The sequence below is a fragment of the Poecilia latipinna genome, unplaced genomic scaffold, assembly GCF_001443285.1.
Source record: "Poecilia latipinna isolate Pla-1442-1.1 unplaced genomic scaffold, P_latipinna-1.0 Scaffold706, whole genome shotgun sequence".
Classification (NCBI taxonomy): Eukaryota; Metazoa; Chordata; class Actinopteri; order Cyprinodontiformes; family Poeciliidae; genus Poecilia; species Poecilia latipinna.
Window position 1 is genome coordinate 173,868 of NW_015113322.1, and position 23,216 is coordinate 197,083.

Sequence of the window (23,216 nt, forward strand, 5' to 3'; positions counted from 1 at the left end):
GTAATCTTAAACAAAGCTGTGACAGATAGTTATAGCTGTTAAACAAGTTTCCTATAAATAGCACTTAAGTAACAGTATCATGAAGTGTTGCTGTGCTGCATACCTTGCTCGTATTTAATAAAGGGAACTGATTACTATTTTTAATCATGTATATTAAAGCATGCAAATGTTTCATCAACAGCAACTGAAAAGCTGAATATATATTTTTTCAAAGCAGAAACAAAGAACATGATTTATCATTTATCAACCTCCGTGTTCTTGTTTGTTTTCTTTCTGATAAAACTGAAAATACTAAAGGAAATTCTTCAAAATACTCCTCCAGTCATTTCTTCCTGAAACACTATTTTCATCTATATTGTCAGTGTCAAGTTTACACTGAAAGGTATTAATACAAGACTAACATTTATCGTCAACTAATCATCTTATTTTTAATTAACTGCCTTTAAATTTCATTATAATATGTATTTTTTGTCTTAATAATATATAAATGATTAAGCCATGAATTATCTGCAACTCGATACAACCAATATGAAAACTGTGTCTTTACAATGCACAATTTATAAAGACACAATGACATGTAACACAATTTATCTCAACATTTAAATTAATTCATCAGTTTTAATCATAATAAATAAACAGTGTTTCGTTAAGCATTTGCTTCATCAAAAAAAAAAAAACAGACTGTGGATATGACTCCCTTTAATTTAGTTTTCAGTTGTTGGTATTATTGTTGTTGTTATAACTGAGTGGCGCCATTTGAGAGTTTGTTCAAACCAAGCCCACACGGCGCGCCACCTTCCTCCCCGGTTTACAAATGATGCGCACCCCGTCACTCAAAAGGAAAAACATGGCAGTCCCCTTGCGCCGTTTACACCACGTTTCGCTTCACGTTTCTAACGGGCTGAAATTAGCCCACGACCTCGTGTCGAAATACAAATTTGATTTGTTTGCCACCAGACTGACTGACAAGTCAAGGCAGGTGGCTTTCCGGAAGGGAACGTCAGTCTTCGTCGTGAATGAAGGACCCGTTCAGGGCAGTGTGGGTTTGAATGAATGGCCGCAGAACGGTGGAAACGGTGAACACCCCGATCATGCTCCCCGAGTCCACTCGGAGAAACACAAGCTGAGTAACCCGTCGTGTCTTTACGATGTTCACACCCACCATCCGGTGGACTCTGTCAGTAACGTGTGTTTCGAGGTGGAAGACGTGGAAAGGTCGTTCAAGGTGCTCCGCCAACTGGGCTGCAACTTCCTTGTGCCTCCCACGACAGTCGAGGACGAAAATGGTCTCGTCACCTACTCCGTGGTTAAATCGATTGTGGGAAATGTGTGCCACACGTTGGTTGACAAGACAAAATACGGAGGGACCTTTTTGCCTGGGTTTACTATCGCTGAGAAGAACTGGAGTTTGGAAAAGGAGGACTTGTCTTGTCCAGTTACCCATTTTGATCACATAACTTATGCCAGTCCCAGAAAGTCATCCCACCAGGTCATCGGGTGGTATGAGAAGCTTTTTGGCTTTCAGAGATTTTTCATTGATGGGTAAGTAAAGGCAAAAAAATAACGTATGGCAGAGTGTAGTTATGCATCATCAAGCCACACTGTTTAATCAAACATGTAATTCCTCAGTCAGATTTTGTTCTTAGGATGGAAATGTAATTTTTGTTTGGAACACTCAGAATGGCAGCTGTATTCAAATATGTTATATTAAATTACTTCCAGTGCACTTGCTGTAGTATCCTGTTTATTAATGTTAACGTTGACAGCAGTGTCACCAATGCCGTTTTGTTGGTTTAAGTTGCACTTGGAGCTCACTGTTAACCTGTAACTTGGTTCGTGCTCAGCTACATTGGGATTTTTACATTGGATACATTTTGACATTTCAAATTCTACAGATTAGATTGCTCCCTCCCTAACAAAAAAAAAGATGAAGGTAAAGGCTCCATCTTACACAAATAAAGATGGTGTGAAAAAAAATCCCTTCTATTTGAAGCTATTGTCTACATGCTAATTATAGCTGGTTCTTTTTTATATTTATATATTTGTCTTTTTTTTTTGTGATGATCATTGTTGATTCCAGCGTTGAATAAGGCAAAAGTTGTAATGAATCCTTTAGCGCCACTTACTGGTGAGAAATGGATATTACTTAGGAGTAATATCCATCCGTGTTGGTATTAAAAACAGAAAGAAAAAAAAGTTGAAAAAAGTCTCTCATTGTTTTTTTGGCGTCCTAAATTAGTTTAGGTGACCAATGTTGACATTTAATACTTAAACTAGACATCTTTTGCAGATATCTGTAATTAAAATCTCCAACAACAACAACAAAAAAACATCCTTCTAATCTGCGAAATCATAATTTTCTAGAGCTATGTGACACTGTTATGTGTTGGTTTATCAAAAACCCAGTCAAGCTGCATTAAAGTCTGTCGTTGGAATGGGACAAAATAAAAATAAAAATGGTTAGGATATGTTTTGCAAGGCATTGTGTTTTGCTTTTCCCCAGTGGTGTAACTGGATTTTTCCAGACACCCACAAAAAAATGAATCCCTCATGGAAAAAGCACCACAGGTATTTTTCAATGAATGCTTATTAGAACAAGCGTTATGAAGTAATTTATCTCAAGGTAAACAACCCTTTTTTTTTTTTGTTTTTTTGTTTTTTGTAGCGATGAAGATGTAGACGAAGGTTTTGTTGTGAACCAGGAAGGCGTCGGACTTCGACTCACTGCCATGCAGTACTGGAAGTGCAGCAAAGCGGGCATCGCTCTTCCCTTCCCCGACGTAAAAGAACCCGACTGCAAGTTTGTCATCGCGGAATCACTTCCTCACGAAGGTACAACAACCCGGCTGACACTTCGGATTGTTCTACAGTTCATGACATCGCAGCTTCTGAGTACACCGCTACTCATATTTCAGGCCGCAACCAGGTGGACACCTTCTTGGAGCAGCACAGAGGGGCCGGCGTCCAGCACGTCGCACTCTACACCAAAGACATTGTCTCCACCGCGCACGCGATGGCTGAAGCTGGAGTCCAGTTTTTCTCCCCTCCTCCTGCATACTACACAGAGGTTTGCACACACCTTATTGCCATAAGAGAGAAGGAAGTTTAGAAGGTCCGTTTATTCAATGCTGTCTTTTTTCTCTTTTTTTTTCTAAAGGAAATAAAATCAAAGCTGGTTTCACTCCTTTTTTAGCCTCTCTCTGTGTAGATTTCCTGACACAGCTCAGCTCATAATCAGTCTCTTCAAGGCCACGACACCACCCAGCACGGCAAGGACAGAGCCGCTCTTTGTTCATGAAAACAGCACAGACAAAGACACAGATATACAGAGTCTGGTTAGCATGCCATGTGTTCATTTGAGTATTTTGCTTTAAAAAGAGAAACTCATAAAGAGTTATTTGACAGTATGACATGTTTTAAGCACTTATTTCTATTTAATGCGGACGATTATGACTTACAATAATCCAGAAAAGGCCACTGCTACAAAGCAAAAGAATAACTCTAGACTGAAAAGTGATTGTGAAGCAAAACGTACTCAATAAAATATTGTTTTTAAATAGCTGATCTGCTCAGTGATGGTATATAGTTATGGTTAAATAAAAAAAAAAGACTATTTCCTGAAAACTAAGTAATAAATTTAGAAAATATCCGAATAAATCAAAGCAAATAAATATTTTTTTTTTGTACAATGAGGATATTTAATTTTTAAATAAAACCTGGAAAATTAGGGAGAAGCAACAACAAAACAAGTGGAGAAAAAAAAAAACGTCGGAATTGGAATATTATTATAACAATATGGTTTACGATTCACTTCCCTCCTTCACGCCACACCTTTTCTAACCATTGCCATGAGAACCGCATCGCTCTCTGTGAGCATTTCGATCTTTGTCCCTGTTAACGTAGATTGCATGTGGGCATCAGGCGCATTGAAAATCCATCCAACTGATTTGCAAACCAGCGATTTATCTAACACGTGACGCCTGCTCCGGCAGGTCGGAAAACTGCAGGAAATGGAGAAGGCGGGACTCGATCCCCAGAGGCTTTCGGAGCACGGCATTCTTCTGGATTCGGACCTGCAGGAGGTTCCATCGTCACAGACGGGATGCAGCGAAAACAGAAGGTGGGTCACGACCTCGCAGTAAGAGTCAAGGTGGTTCATAATGTGTGTTGACCTTTCGGTTATGCTTTCAGATATCTCCTCCAGGTGTTTACAAAGCCCCTCTTCGCCGAGGACACCTTCTTCCTGGAGCTGATTGAGCGCAGAGGGGCGACGGGTTTTGGCGAAGGGAACATCCGGGCTCTGTGGCGGTCCGTGCAGGCGTACATGGAGAACGAGAGGAGGGATTCTCAGGGAGAGAATGTGCAGTCTGCTCACTAATGACCGCTGCTCTGTGTTTTTTTTTTTTTTTTTTTTTTTTTTCTAAAAACGTATGCGTGTTTTATACGTAGTGTTATAATACTTCAACTGGAGGTCATATGCGAAGGAGCTAAAAGAAATGTATGAAATAATCATAAAGCTCCTCACTTCATGTCGTGTCGGTTGCTTTTCTTGGAACATGAATGTAACACTTGAAGGGCTGTTCTCTGTTTATCAGAGCAAACCAAATTAACGGAAAGCAGCTGCACCATAATAAATCGATTTCCCACAGACTGAGAAGACTAAGCTCTGCCTTTACATGGACCATGCAACCTGGAAAGCTTGCAGAAACCTGCAGTTAGATGGTGTCACACACGGGGCTTCCTCTAATTACATTTCAAAATACTTCTTTCGTGCATCGCTTTGCAAATCTATTCAGTCGTTTCAATTTTTCACATTTCGTTTTGCATATGTAAAGTTCAAATTATTTTATTGGGGTTTAATATGACTGGTTAAAGCAATGTATTGCAAAATTGTACATTTGTTGGAATTTGATAAGTAGTTTGCAAAATGTTTTACAAATAAAAAAAAAAGGTATGACATGTATTTTTTATTTAGCTACCACCTGTCCATCTAAAAAACAAAACGTAATTATTCACACATTAATTTAATTACATTTTAGAGGCGGTACACGCTCTTGGTGTTGATTGGCCACCATGGATGTTTCCGGATCCCTCACGAACCGTCACCGGGCAAACAGCTGCCCCTCTTCCAGACACAGAGGAGCTTTATTAAATCATGATTTGGCAGCGACTTGGGTTTGGATCCTCTGAGAGGGAAACCTTGAGACCCACTGAGATGAGTCTGTTCACTTAAACTTGGCTATAAACATAATGGGTGAGGATTAGTGGGAAGAATGAAAGGCAATGAAACCTAGATGAGGAACTCCATGAAAACCATATGGTTCTTTTCATGTCCCGACTGTAGTTACAGGACCCCGCTGGGTAAGAGAAAATTTCAACAACCTATTAAAAGACAGTTCTTAAAGTCGTGCACTTCTAAATTTTGACAAATGGTGTCAGTGTTTTTCTTTTAATCAGTCTGGTTGTTTTCGGTTGTTAACCAGATTCTCAGACAGTTTGTGTGTTTGTTGTGTGAAGGTGGAATGACGCACACACTTTGGATTTGAAGAGTAACTCATTTCTGCTCAATCAGCTGAGGAACTAATTGCCGCATATTTAGAAAGTCATATGGTTTTATTGGATTGATTGGACACTTTGCATGAATACCAACCTCTACTTGTAATAAAATGGGAATTGTTGGCCACAGAGGGGATTAACTGTTCATTAAAGTTGAGAAGCGATTGCTCCTGTAACAGGAGTTCTTCAGCCATCTGTCCCTGGCCAGTGTGAGCCGCAGATGGCACCCAGCATTATGCAGGGGACTCTCTGGAAGACGGCTTTTTTTTTCTTACTCTGATCTAACAGTAAAACCATGAAAAGTAAGAAAAATCAAACAATTAATAATGATTGCAATTAGTCACAATATCCATTTTTTATAATACGTCTTTATCCCTTTTTGATTCTTTTCTTGTAACATGTTTGGTGGACACTGCCCCCTATGGTTTTCACAGCAACAACACACCCGGCCAACTCTTAATTTCTTGTACTCGGCAAGTATAAATAAACATAAATTGATTAAATAAACATGATTTAATCACCTGCTTCTTATCTGTGATGTTTAAGTAATCATTATGTATTCATGTGATAAATTAGATGTAATTAAACATGCATAGTTTAAGTAAATAGACAAATGATCAAAACAACACACACACACACACACACACATTATTCATTAGTATTACACATCACAGTCAGTGGATAAGGTTAACTGTCAGTTAAAATACTTTGTAGATAACCAATCACATGTCAGGATCTACCTGGTGAGCCATATTTATAGTTTTAAATAATTCATGATGTACAGCACACATAAAATTTTGACCAATTATAGAAAAGATAATGTGTTAGTTAATATGTTTAATTCGAGGTTTATTTAACTACATAATTATGTTATGAAAATATGAAAATGAAACCTCTTTTCATTCATGTATTCCTGTACATCTTTTTTTTTTTTACTTTTGTCCCCAATACTACTTTGCATGTGATCACTAAAGAAGTGCACTTTTCCAACAACTTAACTCTAGGCTGGTATCCGATATTGTGTAGGAGACAAATCCTGGGTCACCCAAAAGGCAGGCAAAAATAAAAGCAGACAGTCTAAAACCGAGCAGGACAGTCTGGAGAAGATTAGAAGAACACAGCAGATGTTACTCCTTGATTAACAATAGTGTCTGCCAGGGGTGAGCCTCAAGCTCCCCACCCTTATGAGGCCCAGTTAGGCGAATTCATTATGCCCCCCTTCGGAAATGTTTTCAACTTACTGTAAAAAAAAAAAAAAAAAAAACATTTTTGGTTGGGGATATTACAGTAGGCGGAGGTTTGTGGCGAAGGTTTACTTTAGTATTCATAACAATAAACCACAATATCTTATGGTTTAAAATTGTTAGATACTTGTTATTATCATTATTCCATTGCAATGGTATTCAAATATTCAGAACCTTTACACATAAATGTCACATTACAACCACAAACCTCACTGGATTTTAATAAGGTTTTGCGATAGACCAACACAAAGTAGTGCATGTTATGAAGTGAAAGAAAAACTATATTTTTCCTGCACAACACAAATGTAGCTTTCATGGAAGAGCAACAAATAAAAAGCCCCATTTTAAGGTTTTCTGCACGCCATAAAGAGGACAAACTAAATATGAGGAAGAAGGCGTTCCAGTCAAAAGAAAACCAAACTGAACTATTTGGTTTACAGTAACAATGCAAACTTTGGCATAAAACTAACGCTGGAAACACCGTCCCCACAGCGTCGTACTGCCACCCTTTTGTTTCACAGTGCAGATGTTTGTCTTCAGCAGGGACTGGGTTGGTGTGAAGATATTTTTACCCATTTAAAGTGTGAAAATGGGAAGACCACTGACTAGTCTAATCATGATTAAAAATTATTTAATAGCCTTTCAACACAGTTTGTGATTTGTGAAAATGCAATGTGAAAAAAGGACTGCATTCCCTTAAAGAAATAGCTGAATTGAACCTGTTCATCAATCAATGCTACTTATTATAGATATGTTCACTTCTTATTACTTTTCCATCAGCTTAATCCTGCATTTGGACTGAGGAGAATGATCAGGATCTCTGAAAGAGACGGACATCCCACTATTATTTTGCCTGACTCAGAAGTTGTGGTTACTTTTCATTACTTCAAGGGGGGTTAGGCGACTATCTGAAAGGATGGAGGGGGGTGTTTCTCTCAACAAAAGTCATTCAAAGTAAATGTTTTCCATTCATGTTCCTCAAACTTCAGTTCAGAAAACATAACAACTGTAAGTATTGAAAATAATACAGATGATGACCGTTATGTATAAGATTTAAAGGTGTTTTTAATCAAATGTAAGCCTCATCTCCCCCCCCCTTGTATGAGTGGTATCGTCCACGCAAGTCGTCACAAGCTCATTAGCGTGTAGTTCTGTGGGACAGTAGAGTAGTGGGGCAGTGTTGTAGTTAGTAGAGAGCAGCTGAAGTGAGCTGTTCTCTTTGCTTCCTACCTTGTTGTTTCTACTTTTTGCGAAAAAGAAACTCGCCATGGCTGCGAGAAACTAAACAGCTTCTCTGAATTGTTGGGAATCCGAGGAAGTCATCACAGTGATGCTTGTGAGTTGGAAATTTTGTTCAAATGTTAGCAACATTGCTCAGAAAACTTACTGTAACATCTATAGCTACACTACAAACAATGTTATAATTCGTTTTGAAGCTATGTTACTCCTAAATTATTAGAATTGTCATTATTTTTTGCAAGTGGTAGCGTCTTCGGGGGAGTCTGAATAGAGTTTCTGTTAGCTTAGCTTAAGTTTTTCTCATGGGAACTGCTCTAGCTGTGTCCCTTTGTTTTGTCTGTTTTAGCACTCATAATTTTCCCTTTTAACTGTTTTTTTTAAAATAAAGTCAGCTCCTCTTTTACTGTACTCTATGAGACCTAAACAGTGAGAAATATGTTGAAGAAACTTCTCAAAAGTGTTTTAAAAATAATAACCATGCACATGATTAGTTAATACTTAATAAATGGTGTTAATTAAGTTTATTGCATCATGTGCTGATTATGAAGGACACGATCATTTCAGTATGGTTTCCACATTCAAACCAAGATGTTTGCTTGTTTTTTTAAAAAAATGGTGTCAGTAAGTAGTCATTGTAGCTGAATACTTACTGACACAACCTTATTTTATGGCTGTGCTATTTTTCCTTTTCACTTTTGGTTTCAGACTGTGGCACCGCAGTGGAATGTGGTTGTCTTATCATTTTGAAAGCCAGCCTGTCCCTCAGGTGTGAAGTCAGGGTTGGCTGACACACATCCTACAGATTCAGCAGTTTACCATCCCGGCAACATAAACAAAAACAGAGAAACGTGAACACTGAAGTGTCCCAGATGGCTGCAGTTGTCACTGTTAAGTTTTTGCAGTCAAATCGAGTGTTTCGCTGCCAAAGAATTTCATATTTTCTGCATGTAAAGCTAATTCTTTACAGTTACAAGGGCTTGGCTGCTTTTGTCATGTTCAAAATCATGTTCTCGCTGTGGTTTAGTTCAGTTCCTCTGCCAAACTCGTTTCCCTTTCATTAGAAATGGGGTTTTAATAGAGTGTGCCAGTCACTTGTGGACCGGCTCAGTTTTCAGGGGACTTTTTCTTGTGACAGCTAACCTTCCATCCAGCTGGAAGGTTAGCTGCAGGCTCGTGTGAAAAACTGTTGAACGTTTTAACTCGTCTCCATGAGAGGGTTGCCAATCGTCAGGACTCGCAGATGATTTACCTTTCCTTTTTAGCTACCACTGGAAATACTTAGTTGTAATCTTAAAACATATTTTAATTCACTTCTAACAACATTTAGATGTGGTCTTTGTTATCAAGCTAGATCAGGCCACATACTCTTTAATAGAGTATGTGGTTTTGAAGCCAGATTTGAAGATTATTCCCATCTAAGATGAGATATTTTTTTTTTTAAGTTCTTAGTTTTTATTTATCTGTTTAATTCTAAATAAAATGACCATTTGAGCTTGAAACACGACATTGTTTGATGTGTCGATCACAAATCAAAGCCTATATCCAGCCCATTTGTTGGTGCATCTGTAGTTTCAGCTCCTTTTAACGAGACGCCCCAAAGTTTGCTGAAGTCGCCAGAGTTCCCGGCACGGATCACAGCGTAATGCAGAGCTGCCCCCACCCCACCTGTTGCTGCACGTCCGCTGGTCAACTAGCTCAAAAGTAGGCTCCTAAACTAAACTACACTTTGAGTGGGACTGACTTCTGGCTGGTTATGCTAGCAGGTTCCCTGACTAATTAAGCAGCTAATATCTGGTTGCTTAACCCCCTAGTGAGTAGGAGCACCACAACTGTGTCAAGATCAAAAGGATGATATTCTGCACATATACTACATTAAGTAATTATTTATCCCCAAGTCTATTAATCAAAATTACATTAACAAACACATGACGCAGAGAACATGATTGTAGACGTAATAAGCCTATCAGCCTATTGATTAACTATTCCTGCCAATTCCTATTTTGTACCATTAGTTGTTGTGTCCCCTTATCCACTGTGTAATTAAGAGACTTTGTTAGGTTTAGCATTCAAGCGGACAACTTTCTTCTCCAGCTTGGACAAGTTTGTCCAAAGCCTCGATTACTGAGCTCAACAAAGCTCTTGTTCTGGACAAATGTATACAGTGCAAGCGATTATGTATGAGATAATTAAGCGGCGAGCCAGCTTTAAGAACCTGGGCCTCCCTGGCTGCCATGCGTAGCCATGCTGAGCCTTTGTGTTTATGGTAAGTGGGCAGCTGCATGCCTGTGAGACCTTGGCTGTACCCCAGGGCCTCGACTGAGCCCGATAGCTGCCATTGAAGCCTCCCGGCCATGCTCATTTCTGACTATTCACTCACAGCTTTAAAAAATGTGGAGCAAGCCTCCCGTATGACTTGGTTTAATTTCTGTGAACGTGTTGGGCAGCTGTGTGCTTGCCAGCACCCTACAATGTGTTTCATAAAGTTCCTTTCATTCAGTCAGCCTCGACAGTACTAAGTACCACCTGCTGCTCACTGGGAGCTAAATAATGACCCCAACAAAGGAAGTTTCAGGTTTCGAAAACCTGGAGTTTTCTCTGTGATGTGCAATCTGCTGCTGCAGCGTCAAAAAAAAAAAAAAATGCAGAAATAGATGGCTAGATTTCACATTTATTTCATATCAGAGTTTCAGTTTCTACACAGATACACAAATATGACACATTTTGTTTGCTTCTGTTTAATTACTTGCAGTTAATATAAAACCCCCAGTTCAGTTTCTGAGACAAATACAATATTACAAAAACACCAAAATAAAGGTTTTTAGATTATTTTTGTTTTGACCTACATAACCATGGAGAAAGATTGCTGACTTGGCAGTTGTCCAGCAGACAGTCACTGAGACAATCCACAAGTAGGGTAATCCCAAAAAGGTATTGTATTGCTGTACAAGTCGGCTATTCAGAGTGCCGTATCCTAACATAATAATGGAAAATTATGTGGAAGAAAAAAATGTGGCGCAAAAAGTTGAATAGAATCCAACTTGCTTTAACATCCAACTAACCAAAAGATTAGCATAGAAATGTGGGCTTACTGGAAGGTACATACAATACAGAACATTCATTCAGCATGTGACATATTTTGTATGACTGCATTTAGAATTGTTGGTAAAACCCACATTGCTTTAATAGCTTCTGTTGGTAAACTATCTTGAATTTCTCATTGTCCTCTTGACAGTTTTAGAGCACAAGCAAGAGGTCAAGTCTCTCCAAATTACCACTCAATGTGTAGTAACTTCACACTGAATATCAAGCACCTTAAATGTTGTGCAAATTTGTTTTTCTTCCACTCAACTTTCCCTCAAAAACATCCTGCCTGTGGAGGAAGTCAGTGTTTGTCTGCTGGGCAACTAGCAAGTCAGCAGTCTGTTTATGTCATAGGACATAACATGCTCATGACATAACATTTCTGTGTCAAACATTCTTTTTCTTGGTCTTATGAAATATTACAAGTTTTAGAGAAGCTCAATTCAGTGCTGGATTTTTATCAGCTGCAAGCTGTAGTCTTCAGAATTAATAGTTATTTGTTTTATTTTTGTTTCGAATGAGAGAAAAAAAAAGAAACAAGATTTTTGTCATACATTGGGATGAACCTGAATTCTCAAAAGGTGGGCGTAGATTTGGAACCTGCTACTCTTCAGGGGTTTAGCTATTTGCTTTGTTTCCTCAGGAATACTGTCTGCAGAAAATGTCCCATTTACCCTGATTTCCTCCTGCAGAGGTTACAGAGATCAGGAACAGTACAAATCCCCCAGTTAGCCTTCCAAGGCCGGCCATCTCAGGCGCTCTGCTGATTCTCCTTTTGTTGAGACATCCACAGTTGTCTTTCCATTGATTGGTATTTCTTTAGGAATATCAAAACCTCTTCTCCATTAAACTTTTGTATGGAATTTTGTTCTTTTTTTAAATTTAGCATCTTCTTTGACTAAAGTCCGAGAGGTTAGAGTCTTTGTCAAATGGCGTTTTGACTAAAGTCCAAAGGGTTGGAGTCCCAGTTGACGGCATCTCAACTAAAGTTATACAGCTTTTTATTTCTCTTTCTCACTGTTTACGTTTTAATTATGTTTTTTTTAAATCTCTTTCTCACATGCTGTTTTTATTTTAATTATGTAAAGCACTTTGAAATGCCTTGCTGCTGAAATGTGCTATACAAATAAAATTTGATTGATTGATTGATTGATTGATTGATTCTTAGAAAAAAATAAAAATAAATCAAAGATTACATTTCTAAGTGGCAATCCTTCAGAGTAATAAATCTGAATAAGCCAACGCCATATCAAACACTTTTGTTTCTACCAGCTGTCCAAGTGCTATAAAACAGATTAGTATTAGCTCTAATTGTCAGACACAAAGCTGACAAATCCTTATGTAATGGTGGCCTAACCCACGGGATTACAGTCTAGGCAATGTATGGAAAAGCTACTCAAACAGAGCAGACGCTGCTGTTGGGGTCTTTGTTGGGATTGCTTTGTGTGGTCTTTATGAAATTTGGATAAATCAAGAGCAAATAAACAAATGCTGTCTCAAGAAAAAGAGATCCAATTCATATCCATTTATATTTTAAAAAGTATTATCTCACTTTAAATCAATACACTTAGAATGCAATTCAGTCACATAGTGGGATTGAGATCCTAATTAAAACGCAATACAATGCAGTTGAAGAACATTTGACAAAAAGCCCACTTGCGTTGAGTTGACCCAGTAAGCTCTGTGGTTTCCTCGCGTCGTATCTCACTTTTGCAGCACGATTGCTTGATGTCGCTGACAAACCAAAGCGACCATGGTTGAAAAGTTTTTGGTAACCACAAAGGAAGAAGGGCAGCATCTGCTCATCCAAGACAGCATCGTCATTGCCTTTCAGGACAGACGCCAGACAGCATTGCAGAGAGATGTGTTGGAAGTCAGTTTGTCAGTCTGCCTTTGATGGGAAGTGAAATGCTCTGTTGCATTGTGCTCAGCGATTAGACTTTCTCTGTTGTCATGGTGGCTAAAGATAAAACAGTTATCGGATGCCAGAAGCGTAGAGACTCCCACCAATTCCAGATAAATGGCGATGTCGCTAACAGAGGTGCTTTCAGGTTTTACATCAGAATTGGAGAAGGACAGATATTTTTGTTGCTGAATTTGTCAGTTTGTAAGATGCAGCTCTGGGCACGGTAACGGATGAAGGAGTGCCAAGCAGGGGCTGGTAGGAGATTCTCATGGTAAGTTTCAAGAAACGAGAAAATTTGAAATTAGGCTTTTAAAAAATACCCTTGTTTCCTAACATTCATCAGAGTATTTATTTATTTTTATGCAAAAGACTTGAGCAAAAACAAGTTATTTTTCAATTGATTATTGCACAGAACATGTGAATTAGCTGGGCTGTCTGCTCAGGTAGCCAGACTACACTTGCTATTAGTGTACAGCAGCATTTGGCGGAGGGGCAGCGCTTAGTAACTCTACCCTCGAGTGATCCCAGCACTTTCTATGGGATCCCATTAATCATTTTTGCATCTCAAATGTAAATCATACGACTGGCGTAATGGAAAACTTTTAGTGGTAAAACTTACTGATTTCAAAGAAGCCAGCTGCAAATATATTTATCCTTTCGGGAAAATTAAAAAAAGGAATCAATCACATTTGGCAAACCAGATGTTATATGAAACCAGAAATCTATATTACCGGTAAAGCGTGATCTGTGGATCTCAAGTTATCATGTCATGGGACTCTGATATTAGCCCATGCCTGATCTTAGGATTGCTTTCCAGGTTTTGTCTGTCCAAGAAAAAGTAGTTTCACTCCCTTCCTTTTTATTATTATTTTTTTTTTATCCTAGCATTTTGCATCCTGTGTTTTTACTCAAAATCCAAGACAAGCTTGAGTGGTTTTCCAGGGCTGCAGGGCTAGGTTAGGCTTTTATAATTGTGTGTTCCACTTATGTCATGCAGCAGAGGAATGTTTATAATTATGTTATAAACCTCACCCACTTGAAGTACTCAGTTCAGATTTATAGGGATAGGGGAAGGGAAAAGGGAGAGAAAGATGATTTAATTGTTGCAATTTTCTCTAGCTGAACATATTGGCGGTGTTTACGATGGGAGCATGAAGAATGTCGGATAACCCCGGGAGTCGTCGGTGGGGAGGACTTCGTGTTGGTCGCTGTGTGTCTGTCTCTGGGTCATTTAGATGCGTAAACAACTGCTTCCCCTTCCGTAGTGTCAGTCGCAGCCATCTCGCAGATCTCTGTAGTCGATGGCCACGCCACGCACGCTATCCATCCCAAAGCTCCGTTCCTCTCTGTCACCAGTTAAGCCCAAAGAGCTCAGTGAGTGTTGTGTCTTTTCCTCAGAACCCCTCTCTTGTTCTGTCGTCTCGAGGTGATAAGTGTTAGTGATGGAAGTCATTCGCTGAATTCAAACAGCACCTTTGGCGTGCTCCTGCATGGTCTTGTGACGCTATTGCACTCCACTCCAGCCCCCAGAGCAGCCAGACCTCTTTGCTCGCGCCTCTTCTGTTTTTGTTTGTGTGCTGGTTTCCTGTAGTGACCTTCAGGGCGTCATACGACCATCTCGTGTCCTCTTTGTTCCACGACTGCTCTACCTGACATGGCCTTGCATCCAACTGATTGCTGTGGTAGCGAGATCCTCTGACCATTATATAGATTTACATCTGACAGGGGGGAGGGAGGCAATCAGCAGTTTTAGTGTAATCGTGGAGCAGCGTTAATACAAGGAGGCCTGTTTTGATAACCGCAAGGTCAGCTATTCCTGGCCGGCCCCCGAGGAGTCAATTACACAACTCCTCTGTGGGTTCCAGAGTGGGACACTTTTAAGGAAACTCACACGAATCTAAAAAGGTGGAGTTCCACTTAATGTGGCTTTCTTGAGGAGGCCGTGCGGAAGTGAAAACACATGATGGCGGAGGAGACAAATAAAGTGTGTTCTGGGAGTGCAGCCTCAGAAAAAAACTTGAATTCCCATTATCTTCCACATATGTAGATGTTGAACAGGATGCACGTGTTGGAACTGCAGAAACGGAATCCGTGTGTGTGCGCGTGTGTGTGTGTGTGTGTGAAAGAGAGAAATGGAGCTTGGGTGATTCAGTATTAAAAATTTAACTGTGCATGGAAGGCCACTCTTTAAGGTTAAATGTCTGTGGGGGGCTTTGGGTTTCAGGTTAGTTTGGTGTTTAGTGTAGAGGCTGTAGTAGAAACTCTGCAATAGTTTGATAATATTCCAGATTTACAGAGTTTTTTATTTGAGTTATTTTTTTAAAATCCACCCATGTGTCCATCCATCTTCCTGTTATTCCAGTCGGCACTGGACACCAAAGCGATTCTCAGGGAATTCCTTTTAGGGATCTTAAGGGCTTCTTTTCCATTTGATGATGCATTTCAGAGCCTCCAGGTCGGGGATCCCTTCCTCTCCGTTCGCAGCTTCTATACGGCCGACAGAATGTTAAAAATGCTCCCAATTCTAATCCCGCTCTCATCTCCCTGTGCCCTCTCAGGTGTGGGCTGAGAAGTGAAGCGCATTCCAGCCGACTAATAGCACCAAGCCCGAAGAGATGGCCCTCAGCATGAACTGCCATTACTGGACCGGCTGTGGACAGGGATGCGTGTTGTGATGGTGATCATTTACAAGAAAACAGTGGAAAAAAAGGGCGGCGACGATGTAACAGCAACACGTACGGACTTGGGCACGGTGAGAGGATATTTTGAGATTATGTAAGCAGTTCCTTGTGTGTGGAATGTGTCATTTGGTGTCTAAGTGACATGTGCTCTTCAAAGGAGAGCACAACCTGCTACTCTGAATTAAAACCACCTATTTCTCCTAAAACAAAGCTGAAACCCAACTCTCTCAGGCAGAATATTTAACGGCTGCCCGAGTGACTCACAGGACATGACATCAGAGAAACAACGCGAATGCTTTTTACGATTATAAATGCAGGACATTTATGCTGCAATTACAGATGATTGCATCATAAAAGCTGGTAGCATTAACCAGGATTTCTCTTGGAATGACAGTGTAGTATTCTTTACACAAGGCTGACCAACTCTGACTAATTTTTGGTTCTGCATCCCTGCAACTTGAAGCTCTGCCAGCAGAGAAGAAAATTCCCCCACTTATGTGGACTGAGATTGCCCTCAGTCTCATGAAGTGAAGTCATCTGCGGCCGAACTTTTGTTCACCACTTTCTTCAGTTTTATTGAAATTATTAACTGCTACCTCTGCAATCCCACATTCCTTTTATTTTTGTGGTGTTTAAATGGCTGACAGAGAATCTTGTTCTGATTTCTAACACTTCCAGGCGCCAACCATGAGCCAGGGAGCAGCACTTTTTTCTTGTGGACTCATGGGTAAGCTTTCCTTATCTCACTTGCTCGATATGCAGATGTGCTCGTAACTTTTACACGCTTTGGTAACGTGTGTTATAAGTTACTAGCTTCTGAGGATTTTGTCTGAGCTGCTTTTTTGGAGAGTGGAATAATTATGCAACAAACAACATCATTAATGTCTAAAAAAACGTTTAAATTAGTTATACAAAAAAAAATGGATAGATGCTCAAATATATACATAAACAACCACTAATATTTGTTTAGCATCTAGCTTTATTTTTTTTAAGTCATCAACAAGTTTCTGATGTACTCCTGATTGGATTATGTGACTATAAATTGTGGACTTCATTCAAATTAAAGTTTGTTGGCACAGTTCTAACTTTTAAGTTAACTTTCTACATATTTTTATCTGGTTAAGGTTGTAGAAGCTAAACATTAGCCAGCTTTATCCATCCTCTAACCGGTTTGCTCGTTTGCCATCACTGTGCTGTTTTACTGCAAGTTCAATCATCTAGCTGCTGATTTAAGTTGAGGTTAAAGCATTCATTCTAAATTATTTCCACCCCACAGCATTATTCTGCCACCACCATCTTTAATAATCCTAACTAAAAGGCCAGAATGTCCAGATCAAGCCTGTAGTTGATTCAATATGCTTTATTCATTTTCCTAAGCTGAACTTTGCTTATTCGAGGCTCAAAGTGGTTTAAATGCTGCTCTGCAGCTTGGAAGTGTCCGATGAGTTTAAGATACGGAAGTTGACTCTGCTGCTTTTGGTTTAAGGCCGTGTGGATTCATGTGAAACGTGCCTTACAGGTGGTTTTCACGTACAAGAATGTGTTCAAGTGAGGTCATGTTAGTAAGTTTATCTTTGCGGAAATCTCCTCACACCCAAACATGGTGAACCTGATTTTTCCCACTTTCTTGATGAGACGAAAATGTCTGATGTTCTTGGAGTAACTATGGTCCGAGGTGATGATAGTACTTCCCACAAGCCTTGTTTTTGCTTCTGGTTTTGATTATCAGCGACGTTTATCTCGAGAGAGAGAGAGAGAGAGGAACAAACATCCTGCGTGCTATGAATGGATAGTTGCTGTCGTGTTTAGCTGCTCACTCGCCAGAGTCATGTTGGTTACCTTTATTCAAAAGAAAAGACAAAAATCAGTTGGGAGGTGACTTAGTTTCCTGTGCTCCTGTTAGCAACAACTCGGGTCATCAGAATGCTTGCGATGTATATATATTTACTCCGACTCCAGCGCATTGAGCCAGCTGGACGTTGAGCTTCCTTCCTTTTTCCAGTCGGCACGGCGACTAGAGCACTGCCTGAGGGACAGGGCAGGGTGTGTTTGTGGTGAATACAACGCAAAGCAGCCAGTGCTATGAATACGGAAACAATCCCGAAGCAGAAGTTTGACGTCACTTATGTCTGCACAACCTTGGCATATATAGTAACAAAAGAGCAGCAGTTTGGTCTGTCAGGATAATAATGTACTTTCTTTCTAGTGGAAAATTGTCTCTATGGAGTAAGAAATTCAGCCGTCAAACCACAATGCTTCTATCACTATTGAACAAAACAATCAATACAGACCGAGCGTGGGCTTTTTCATCAATAGTAATACAACCGTCACGGCTTGGGGGCTGAATTTTACTGTATATTGTCAATTTTCCACTACGATTTCAAGCAAGTTAACAAAGCCTCTGCAACAAACCACGTGAGGCTCTTCTGTGAGCAACGGCAAACAAAAGCAAACAACAAAAGCTACTTGGATTTATAGTATTTTAAACCTTACAGTCAGCAGGGATGTCAAACTCATTTTTCATTTTGGACAAAATCGAGATCAGGAACGTCCTCAAAGGGAAGCCGTGCCAGAAACTCATTAATAAAAGTAAATTGGTGTTTGTGTATTTGATGAGTACTTCTTAAAGTTAAATAATATTAAACATCTTTTCACTTTGAGGTTCATTTTTTTTTTTTTTTTAATGTGGTAGTCTGGAGGGCCACATTTTAGTCTTGAGTTTGACCCACATACTTTGCAACATATTTGGAAAATTTGAGTGTTTTTTTTTTTTTTTTTCTGTTTTACCCCCGATACCAGTAAGTGGCCCATTCTTATCGGAGATACTATTAACAAGCTTGCTCTGAACATCTGCTGTCTTGCGTTGAGCATTTTGAAAAGGCCGCTGCTGCTGTTTGTTACAGAGACGAGCCGATGGTGTGAGGTGGGGACCAGCTGCGCCTTGCAGCAGCGGCCGGTCGGAACCAGCCTGGAGAGCCTTTGGGACGTCCTGCCCGACGTGCACAGGACTTCTGCCCACTGGGGCTGGGACGTGGGCTCCACCTCCAGCACCATCTCCAGCCTGCTGCAGGACCTGAGCCTGACCGAGGCCTCGCACTCCACCGCGCCCCCCAGCAAGCGCCAGTGCCGGTCCCTGTCCTGCTCTGACGAGCTGAGCAGCTGCCGCTCCACCTGGCGCCCTCAGGGCTCCCGCGTGTGGACTTCGGTGGAGAAGAGGAGGTGCCACAGCGGGGGCAGCGTTCAGCGCGGAGGCGGCGGCTGCGGCCTCGGGAACTCGCAGCTCTGCTTCCCGGCCATGCAGCGCAGCTCCAGCTTCAGCCTGCCTGCCCGCTCCAACGGCCAGGAGCAGCCCTGCTTCCCCCAGCTGTCGTCAAGGCCTTCCGCCTTCTCTGGCCCAACTCCCAACTCCTCCGATCCATCTGCCCAGGCCCTCTACCTCTCCCATGAACAAATCTGTCTCCCTGAGGCGGAGGAATCCTCACCGGCGAGCTCGCCAGACTCCACTCCAGAACTCGAGCGCCGCAGTGGGGAGGGTGGCCTTGCCCGGAGTCGCTCCCAGCCGTGTGTCTTAAACGACAAAAAGATCGGTGTGAAACGCAGGCGGCCGGCGGACTCTCAGAAACAGAGGCCTTCCCTGGATCTGGCAAAGATGACTCAGGTTAGTGTTTGGAGAACAGATCATAAAGTAGGAAAATATGCGGAAGAATTTCCTGTTTTCAGTCAGTTCGTCATTGTTTATAGCGGACAACATAAAATGCTGCGTATCAGATAAGAGACAAAGGAAAACAAAGACCAAAAGGAAAAAAAGTGATGCTGGTTTGGAGACTGAGAAAAAAGTTTAAATGGAAAGGAGGAAACAGTGAAGTTAGATGAAAAAAAACTGATTCTAAAAACAAATTGAACATATTAAATGGCACACAGATGGATTTCTGAACACGTAGGTTTTATTTATTGGTTTATAAAGGGGGCTGAACAGTTCAAATTATATAATTTATTTTCTGTAAATAAAAATAATAATAATAATAATAATTGTACTTCTTAGTCTTTATAACATCTACCAGATGTAAATTCTACAGACATCTATTGGACAAATTCTACATTTTGTGATCCAAACATGATCATGACTTGTGAGATTTAGTCCATGTCCTCCAGCCTCTGTTACGTTTACGTGTTACACTCACAAAACGTTTTTTTTTTTTTTTTTTTGCTTGTCATGCCATGAAAACAAACACTTTTGGTAAAGGTCGCGGCAGTCTCCCTCGACACACCTCGCAAGTGTCTGTCTGCCTGCATTGTCGTTGAAAGCAGTCATTCATTCATGCAGGCCTGTTGAGATTCACATTCCATTATGTGGGTGTGTATTTGCATTCGCATTCAAGGAGGATTCTGTTGTATTTATTGCCTGGGAGAAGACAGCCGGGTCAAAGCAGACTTCTAGAAAACGGGTTCGCAATCCAGCACACCTCTCTGTTTTAGTTTGCTCGTCCATGGAGGCGTTATGTCTTCCTGCCCTCACACGGAGTAAAGTTTCACGTATTTTCATAAACACAAAGCAGGCCTTGGCCTTTCGGAGACAGTCATTTGGAGTTCAGCGGTGTCACTGTTGTGACACAGCAAGTAGACGCCACAGGAGCTTCAAACAGAGGCGAGGTCAATGCAGAGAAAAACAACCAGAGGCAAGACAACCAAAAGTGTTTTCACACCGTTCTCAGCTGCAGATCTTCTCTATTGTTGTTCTCTGATTCTGTGTGGAAGGACGACATCAGTCAACGCAGGGAGGGGCAAAAAAAAAAAAGTGAAAGCTGTTACTATTTTGGAAAAAGTTCTGCAGAAATCTAAAGAGTTTCTCTTTTCAAATTAAGAAACTCTAAGACATGTTTAGTGGTGATAAGGCTCTGAGGTTACTCCCCCCACCCAGCTGTAGGACTTTTACCCCCATCTACCTTATCAGGACTCAAAGTCACCTCACTACTCAACGATTGCTCGCAGCGTTGCTGAATGTGTGTCTCCGGAGCGTACCGTCATCCAGACACGTCGGCGGTGTAGCTTTCCCGAGGAGAAACCAATCGCCTGCTGCGGAGCTCGGCCTCGCTTTACAAATTTCAGGAAGTGGAGCGGTGGTGGCTGAAGGTTATAGATTATCGAAAAGATAAGACGGATTTCTGTTAATTCAGCTTATCTAAGGGGCGCTATAAAAGTATCCATGCCCCTTGGCGTTTTCTACGTTTTGTCAAGTTACAATCACATTTTACAATGTATTTCATGGGGACTTTTATGGGATAGAAAGGTACAAGGTAGTGCATAAAAGTGGAGTGGAAGAAAATGATTGTTTTTTTGTTGTTGGCCATTGTATTAATAAGCAGAGTCCAGCTGTGTAATTTGATCTCAGTGTTAATCCAGGTATTCTGTGAAAAGCCTCAGAGAACGTTAGTTAACAAGCAGCATAATGAAGACCGAGGAACACAGCAGGGCAGGGATGAAAGGTGTGGAGGACTTTAAAGCAGTAATCCCAAAGCAAAGCAGTGGTAGTAAAGCTGGTAGAACAAACAGGAAAATAAGAGCAGCTGAAACCAGAATATTGCATACACTACATAAAAAAAAACATCCCTTCTGTCCTATAAAACAAGATAGCAGTGTTTAAGGTGTGGCCTTAACACAAATCTACAGGTGTTTACTTCAGTTATCTCAAATGTATCAGTTAACCTACTACTTTGTTTCGATCTGTCACAAAAAAGTCAATAAAATACATTGAAGCCTAGTGGTTATAGTTTGATGAAAGGGGAATGAACTTTTGCAAGGAACTGTATTGATCTCGTTTTTCTGGATGTTGTGGAGTTGAGGTCTGCATCTGTAGCTTTGATGACTTTTTCGTTTTGCTCAGACCCATGTTGTTGTTGGGTCCCTTCCATCGGTTCGTCCCATCGTGTTTTGATCCAGAGGTCTGACTCTGGAGTCTGAAATGCTAATCCAACAATGCAATAATCGGCATGGCAGACGAATGTCCCTGCTTTCCCAGAGCCAAGAAAAACATCAGTATTCCTCTTTGATCTCCAGAGGAATACTGGATCGTCCCTGTCTAGAAGGTCATGGCTGACAGCTTCAGCTTTAGCTACCCCGGTCCTCGTTTTTCACATTTTCTGCTGTTAAATGATGATAAATCACTTTTAATATATCTGAACTAAATTCACTTTGGTATTTCTTTTTTTTTTTGTTAGATAATGACCTAAGAACTCTAGGTCATTACTTGGAGTTCGGAAATGAAAAGCGAACTCTTTATTTTGGGTCTGAGTAGATTAAACTCGTTAAACTCACCAGCAGTTCCTTTCAGCAGAGAGTTATCTGATCATAACAGCTCGAGTTTTACTCCTCAGTTCTGAATGTGGCTTACACTGAATGCTACATCTGTGCCTCATCTGAGATGTGCAGATTTATGGATGTTGCAGCAAACGCCATTTCCACCGCTTGCAGCTGTTCGCCCTGCACTCGTTTGTGAGGGGAATGGCTTTTTAAAAGACGGGCGGTGCATTTTAATTGTCTACAGAAACATGTAATGGCCAACTACTGATGGTGTTTATGAGTTCACACAGAGCACACATCAAGTTTTGTCAATCTAAACGTATTCATCTGAATCTTGAAATCGTAGGTTTTTCCACCCCAATCAACTAAAGCTCATCTGCATCCACACACCTCTTAAACTTAACAGTCCTATTCCTTCTAAAGGTTACATAAGCGCGCAAATGACGGGTCGGGGGATGGGGGGATTCACAGAGGCCCCATTCTCTCTTGTCCCCCTGGCCCGACACCGGCGAGGCATGAGGCAGCTGTCCGGCCTTCTCCATATTAGCCATACAGATTGGATAAGCCTCTGTCATAAAGGCTTCTCATTCCGGCACGCACAGCTGTCGCAGGGCATGCTCGCAGCACCACTGGCACATGTGTATTCGCCTGACGAAGCTTGTAGGTTTCCCCAGATCTAAGTGCGCATTGTGCAGGGCCATCGAGAGGCCAGAGGAGTCAAAAGGCAGACCCGAGTGATGTACGGCCGCTTGCTGCGTGGGTACTCGAAACACAGATCACAGCTTTGTAGCCTCGACCAGTGTGAAATGTGAGCTGAATTAATGCCCCAAGTTTTCTGTTTGTTTTTTTTTTTTTTATATTATATTATATTATTCATGCATTTTTAAAAGTAGCTCTGTTGTGGTTCCATACTTTCATCACATAATCTCAGAAGTAATAACGAGAAGCAATGGTGCAGATTAATTTCATATTTTAAATAGAGATGTGACTAAATGTTAGTAAATGAAAAGAATACTTTGGTTCCTTGGTTTCGATTTAAAATTTTCTACCACATTTTTCATTCCACTCAACTCTCCTTTAATATTATTGGGTGATGCACTTTGTGACCAGCCAGTTTCTTTAGGGAGGAATTACTGACTGTCTGCTGGAAAACTGTCAACTGCCGAGGCCATGACATCAGATATCTCTAAAAAACTTTTTTTTTTTTTTTTT

The 23,216-nt window shown here is 40.7% G+C and overlaps 2 protein-coding genes across 3 annotated transcripts in view; both read left to right on the forward strand.

Moving 5' to 3' along the window:
- The first annotated feature begins 768 nt into the window (after positions 1 to 768).
- On the forward strand, positions 769 to 4,954 carry hpdl (4-hydroxyphenylpyruvate dioxygenase-like). The gene is made up of 5 exons (XM_015045075.1): positions 769 to 1,542; positions 2,666 to 2,832; positions 2,916 to 3,067; positions 3,993 to 4,120; positions 4,192 to 4,954. Exons 1-5 carry the CDS (start codon positions 815 to 817, stop codon positions 4,376 to 4,378), a joined length of 1,362 nt encoding a protein of 453 aa, XP_014900561.1. The 5' UTR covers positions 769 to 814; the 3' UTR covers positions 4,379 to 4,954.
- A 3,000-nt stretch (positions 4,955 to 7,954) lies between these two features.
- The window catches only part of fam53b (family with sequence similarity 53 member B), a 19,328-nt gene continuing 4,066 nt past the window's right edge, over positions 7,955 to 23,216 (forward strand). Inside the window, exons 1-4 of one of the 2 annotated variants that reach the window (XM_015045076.1) lie at positions 7,955 to 8,136; positions 15,585 to 15,778; positions 16,386 to 16,434; positions 18,611 to 19,365. In XM_015045076.1, the coding sequence (XP_014900562.1) occupies positions 15,689 to 15,778; positions 16,386 to 16,434; positions 18,611 to 19,365 (894 nt within the window). In that variant the 5' untranslated portion in view covers positions 7,955 to 8,136; positions 15,585 to 15,688. Of the gene's footprint in view, positions 8,137 to 15,584; positions 15,802 to 16,385; positions 16,435 to 18,610; positions 19,366 to 23,216 lie in introns of those variants that run through there. The other variant, XM_015045077.1, reaches the window with a different exon arrangement.